A 6,473-nucleotide genomic window follows, 5' to 3' on the forward strand; every position below is an offset into this window, starting at 1 on the left:
TTTGTGAGGTGTCTATGCACAATTACGTCGATAGTGTGTGTGACATACATGTGTAGCCCAACACATGGGGTTTGCCCAAATCAAATTTTGGGCATCGTCACAATGTTAGCAATGCCCACGCAAGTGAGGATTTTGGGAACGTAAGTGTGGGGGCACACAGATTCTGCGATGTTCATCTGCGCCAAGATTTGCATATTTGACGATGTATAGACGGATTTCTATTTTCACTTTTATCTGTAATGTGTTCATATATCACGCAGGTATACCTATTCATGTGGGGTTGTATACCCGTTCCATGGGGTGCCTGAACAATGAAAACGGGAAATAATAAGAAATGCTCATATAATAAATAAGGAAAAATGATTCACCATGCCATGGTTCCCGTACTCTCCTTGCTTCTTTGTTCTTCTCTCATGTTCATCAAAACAGAATATGCACCTTGAAGAATCATTCGACTACGCGAAAGGAAATAGATGATCTTGTGTCGTCACAGATTCAAGCTTTCAAGATAAGAAATCGTGCATCAATATATTTGGTGCGAACAGGTACAGATTCAGCTGCAACGCTTGATTTTCATGTTTAGTGCTTGGTAAAGATGTTGTTTGTTCAAGAACAAGAGTTTTAATGTGTCGTATTGTGGGTCACTCTGATATTTTATTTTTGTATTTATAGTATAAGTGTTTTGGGTTGGTCATTTGTTATCTTCGAACATGTTTATTGTCCGACATATTGACTATTTTAAATGTGAAATTGTATGAACTGGAATCTTATAATTTATCTGTAAACATTGGAATCACATGTATTAAAATCTATTTTATAATAAATCAAGGTAAGAGATCGTGTATAACCGCCCCTGCATCACTCGATAGGAAGACTCGGGTGGCCACCTATTGGGCGATGGGAACTCCAGCGTGCCCAAGAGGCCAAAGACCATCACTCCATAGGATTTGTTGCAACCCTATTGGGTGATTTGTCTTTGGTGCTCGTGTTCCGACCATGTCGCCCCCTTGGGCCAACGAGCATGTGCAAGGCTTTCTACGATGAGGTGGCAGTGAGCTGGTGTGCTCCATTGTAGGTGTTGGTCATTATGGCGACCACTCCGGTCTTTGGCGGTGGCCTGTTGCAGACTGTAGTGACTACCAGAAGGTTCTTGTGAGGGCTCCTCCCTACATATCCAGTGAATATTTTTCCGTCGAAGAACGACATCCGTGCTTCCCAGATGAAATGCGAATATTTGATTCTGGGCCTCAACGTCAACATCCAAACGGTGCATAAAAGTGATCAAACATGGGATAGCAGCAGGCTGCTTGTTGGTATGGTCATTGATGTTCTGATTCTCAATACAAAGCCGATAAACCTTGTAATTTGAAGCATGTTCATGCTCCATGGGATCGAATAAAGTTGCGATTTTTTTCTTCGACCGCCTTGCACGTCTTGAAATCTAAGGATAATGTCGTGAATTAAGAGGGAATCCCACATGTAATAGTAGATCAACTCCATATATTGCAATCGACTCACTAATGAAGTTGAACTATGCAGTGATGCGTCGTTACTTTCGAAAAAAAAGTACTGTAAGTGCTTTGCTGCAAAAGAAATGTCGACTGATAAACATTTATGTTTTGAGAAAAGGCTGAAAAAATTGAACTCAAATTCCCGCCAGGGAGAAACTCCAACACGCGCGCGTGGGCCGAAACCCGTTCGCTCCCCGCCCACCTTCTTTCCGCCACGTCAGCGATCCGCGCCAAAACGCATCTGGGTCGTCCACCCCGCCCCGCGACGGACGGCAGATATCCTATCGATCCGCGGCACCCACCCCTCCACCCATCAGAGCCCGCCTCCCCGTCCTATAAATCCACCGCGCCCCCGCCCTCAATCCTCCACCATTCCTCCCACCTTCAAGCGCATCCACACACACACACACCACAGACCACCTCTCCCCGCCCAAGCATCCCCATCCGCATCCTCATCCATGGCCCCCAAGGCAGCCGAGAAGAAGCCGGTGGAGAAGACCCCAGCGGGGAAGAAGCCCAAGGCGGAGAAGAAGGTGCCGGCGTCCAAGGAGGGCGGCGGGGACAAGAAGGGCAAGAAGAAGGCCAAGAAGAGCGTGGAGACGTACAAGATCTACATCTTCAAGGTGCTGAAGCAGGTGCACCCGGACATCGGCATCTCCTCCAAGGCCATGTCCATCATGAACTCCTTCATCAACGACATCTTCGAGAAGCTGGCCGGCGAGTCGGCCAAGCTGGCGCGCTACAACAAGAAGCCCACCATCACGTCCCGCGAGATCCAGACCTCCGTCCGCCTCGTCCTCCCCGGCGAGCTCGCCAAGCACGCCGTCTCCGAGGGCACCAAGGCCGTCACCAAGTTCACCTCCGCCTGATTCGGTCCTGTCCCTGTGTCTGTCTTCCTGGTGGATGGATCGATGTCGCCCTGTAGTTTCCTGCTCGGACTTTGTCCTTGTAACTTGTGCTGGCTGTGTCTTGTGTGGGATCATATTTCATGATCTGGAGAATAGTAGCAGTGCTTATTTCAGTTCTTGCCATGATCCTGTTCGTGCTACTTTGTCTTGGTTCGATCTGTGGTGCAAGCTCGCTTTTCTCTGTAAATCTCTGTGGACGACGACTGTGAACTTGCAGAGATGTTTCCCTGTCTCAATTCTGAATTTCAGTTTTCAGCGAATGGTTTAGTGCTCTGTTTCAGTTTGGTAAGCTCGCTTCATCAGATGTTTCCCTGTGATCATATTCTGAATTTCAGTTCTTGCCATGAACTTTACTCGATTAGTCTCTGATGGTGCCTGAGATGAAGTTAATGGTTTTAGTGCTTTGCCTTGGTCTGGAGTCAACATCTGGTGTCAAATTGTGCTGATGTTCCATGCGGAATTTGTGCGCGTTGGAAGGTCATATAATAAGCGTGCGGGAGCAAAATGAATTTGGGACAACACCGGGTTTCCCCATCTGAATATATTCAATAAAAGAGGCCTCAGAGAACATCTAAATATATTCAAGAAAAAGGGAGATCTCCAAGCCGGACACTAGGGACATCAGGTGTAGCAGGGGATCAGGAAGGGGGAGTGATCAGAAACAGAACAAGGAACTAGGCAGAGATGTTTCTCTGTTGGACTATGAATGTAATCTGAACTTGCGGGGGTGGTGAGTCTATTTCAGTTAACTGACGAAAGTGTCGGTATCTTCAGACATAAACTCAGTTCGCCTGCTCGCTCAATGGCTTTGATCGCCTGAAACGTCACTGTTGCTCATGCAGATGTTGCCTTTACTGAACATCTCTGCTCCGTCATGACATCGAGCCTTAAAAACCAAAGCTCATCTCCAAATAATCACGGTGAAATTGGTTTCTTTATACCTCTGTATTCTGTACAACACGCGGCATCAGTTGGAAGCTCAAGTTGACAGCAAATGAACACGCCGATCGCACGGTGATCGAACGAAGAAATAATTAGTCCCACCCAGGCGCGCGGCCAGACCACGAGCAGCCCGTGATTCTGATTCACTGCTCAGTGGCACACGATGGTCCCGAAGCAGTCGATCCCATCGAACTCCGGCGCGAACCGCGGCGGCAACGTCGGCGGCGACCGCGACTTCCCCTCCTCCGGCTGCTGCTCCGCCTCCGCCGGCAGACCGCCCCGCTTCCCCTCTCGCCCTGCTCTAGCCTGGCCGTCGTCCCGCAGCTTCCTCCCCTGCCGCTGCCAGGAGAACCGAGCGCCGGCGCCGGCGCCGGGGGCGACGTCGGCCGGCGACGCGCTCAGGATGGAGAAGGCCAGCACCTTGTCCATGCTCGACTGGAGACGGGGGTGATTCCTGGCTTCCTGCAGCAGCTCCGGTGGCCGATGCTTTCTTGCACGCACGCACGCTCGCTCTGTGACTTTGCTTCAATCAATCAATTGGCTTTGCTTGCTTGCTTGCTCGGCTTGGTGAAGGGAGAGAGGGGACGCGACCCGGCTTATATACGGCGGGGCATGGTCATGGAGGAAGTTTTGGGCATGGCGGTTTCTTGCGCGCGCTGGAGGAGCCCAGAATATTCGTGGACGCGGCCGCGAGGGAGAACCGGCGAGCCAGCTCGTGACGCACGCGGTGGCGTGGCGGAGGTTCCAACCGTCTCGCGTTTCGCCCGTGTCTATATTCTTTCCCTCCTGTGCTGTCTTCTTTTTTTTTGCCTCCCGTGAAAATTGACAATTCCGGCCATTTTTTTCTGGGCACATCTGGCCTTTTTTGAAAGAGAGAATTTTTTATTTAACACCGATATATTTGGCCAGTTTGACACATGAAACCTTTTTCTTCCTCATCTAACACTACCTCTAAAATTTATTGCTTTTGTGATACTCCGTCCATTTTAAATACTAACGGTTTAAATGACACTTGAATGACCGTTTTACCCCCGGTGCAACTTGTGGCCAAAATTATTCATATTACCGAAGAAACAATAATTTTTTCCGGTTGTTAAATGTAAAATTAGGCAGCTGTAAACATGCATATTTTGGATTTAAATTATTTCAGAATTTAATTTAATTTTTTTGGCAAAACGTCCGCTGTAATTTCCCCACCTGAATATATGTTACTAAAAGAGGCCTCAAAGAACACCTAAATATATCATGAAAGAGGGAGATCACAAAGCCGGACACTATATGCATCAGGTATAGCTGGGGATCAACGGAGGGACGCATCCGTTGAGACAGTGTTTCAGTCCACACCTCTCAATATTCATTTCAGGAGAGCGCTAGCCGGAAACCGTTGGAAAGTTTGGCTCCATCTTGTGAGAAGACTGATGGATGTTCAGCTTTCTCAACAACCCGATTAGTTGTGCTGGAAGCTAACTAGGAATGGAGAGTTTACGGTTAAATCCATGTATCTGGATGTTATTAATTCTAGCTCTATTCCTACTTCGAAACATGTTTGGCATGTCAAAGTACCCTTGAGAGTTAAAGTGTTTATGTGGTTTGTACATAAACAAGTCATTTTCACTAAGGATAACTTGGTAAAATGCAACTGGACTGGATCTACTTGATGTAGTTTTTATGATTGGGATGAATCCATCAAACACCTCTTTCTTGATTGCCTGTTGGCAAAAATTTTATGACGGACAATTCACATAGCCTTTAATATTACTCCTCCGAATAATATCAACACGTTATTTGGGACGTGGCTTGATGGGTTAGATTCCGAAATAGCGAGACATATTCGTGTAGAAGTATGTGCTTTATTATGGGTTATCTGGAATTGCAGAAATGATTTGGTCTTTAATAGAACAACAAATACTCATTTTTTGCAGGTTATCTTCGTGCCACTGCGTTGATCAGTATGTGGTCGCTACTCACTCCGACGGAGGCCAGGGAGCGTTTGGTTATTGGATCTATCCGATGTGAGATGGTAGCACGGGCTATTTTCAACCGGTTTGGATGGCGATCATGTAATAGGATAGGCAATTAGTTTTCTATCTTTATTTTGCCAGCCAGTTGTGGCTTTATTTATACTTTTTAGCTCTTTGTGAGCTTCTTTTGTTCTTTTACTTGAGACTTTAAGACCTCTGTCGAACTGTTTTGCTTAGTAATAAATGTGGCCGTATGCATGGTTCTGATGCGGAGGCCGGGATCTCTCCCTTTTTGAAAAAAAGTATAGCTGGGGATCAGGAACGGGGAGTGATCAGACAGAACAAGGAACCAGGAAGATCCAAAATAAAGTACTAGTCGGGACCAATACCCATTCAGGAAGATCCAAACTGCAAAGTATAAAAGGGAGCACAAACAAAGCGCAAATCATCAAAGAGAGCACAAACCAATCTAATAAGGGCATGTACAATGGTAGCATTACCTTGGTGATGCCTCAATACAGCCACGTCGGTTCGGAGAGATGAGACCACCGTGCAATTTCACACCTATCCAATGCAACAGCAGCCCCATGACTTGAGCCTACTCTCCCATCAAGATACTATCTGCACCGGCCTTTCTCCTTCCTCTCTCTTTCTTTCACTTTTACCTTCATCTCTCTCATACTTTCTCTCTTGAAGAAGCCGCCTCTTCTGCAGGAACCCGTTGTGCTCTGCAAGCTATCACTTTAGCACCACGCTGGCATCCGAGCCTAGCTGTCTCGTGAGGCATCACCTCTGAGGCTACCCGTTGGCCTTGCCCTAAACTGAGAGAAGGAAATCATTAGATTTCCACCAACAACACAATCTGAAACCAAGCTTTACTAAACAAGTCTTTTTCTTTTCAAACTGATACAATATCAACTTTACAAAAAGAGGGAAGCGCATCACTCAGGTCTCTTAGCTCCCAAAACCTCTCGCGTCATTCTAGCGGCTGCACATATCCCCTTCCTCTTCTAATTTTGGTCCCCCCCCCCCCCCCCCAAATCTCTGGTTTTTCCACCGTTTTCTATCCTATTTAAAACATACATAAGGTTATGCGCTTCACTCATTCTTGGTGAAACTTTATGTACGTTTCACCTTCCTTTTCTTGTTTT

General features: G+C 46.9%; 2 protein-coding genes across 2 annotated transcripts; one reads left to right on the forward strand and one right to left on the reverse strand.

Annotated features, from left to right (window-relative positions):
* The first annotated feature begins 1,862 nt into the window (after positions 1-1,862).
* On the forward strand, positions 1,863-2,542 carry LOC125542663 (histone H2B.4-like). Its single transcript, XM_048705794.1, has one exon. It carries the CDS (start codon positions 1,970-1,972, stop codon positions 2,378-2,380), a length of 411 nt encoding a protein of 136 aa, XP_048561751.1. The 5' UTR covers positions 1,863-1,969; the 3' UTR covers positions 2,381-2,542.
* Positions 2,543-2,961: 419 nt separating this feature from the next.
* Positions 2,962-4,070, reverse strand: LOC125542664. The gene has a single exon (XM_048705795.1). It carries the CDS (start codon positions 3,788-3,790, stop codon positions 3,512-3,514), a length of 279 nt encoding a protein of 92 aa, XP_048561752.1. The 5' UTR covers positions 3,791-4,070; the 3' UTR covers positions 2,962-3,511.
* Positions 4,071-6,473: the final 2,403 nt, after the last annotated feature.

The sequence above is a fragment of the Triticum urartu genome, chromosome 3, assembly GCF_003073215.2.
Source record: "Triticum urartu cultivar G1812 chromosome 3, Tu2.1, whole genome shotgun sequence".
NCBI lineage: Eukaryota > Viridiplantae > Streptophyta > Magnoliopsida > Poales > Poaceae > Triticum > Triticum urartu.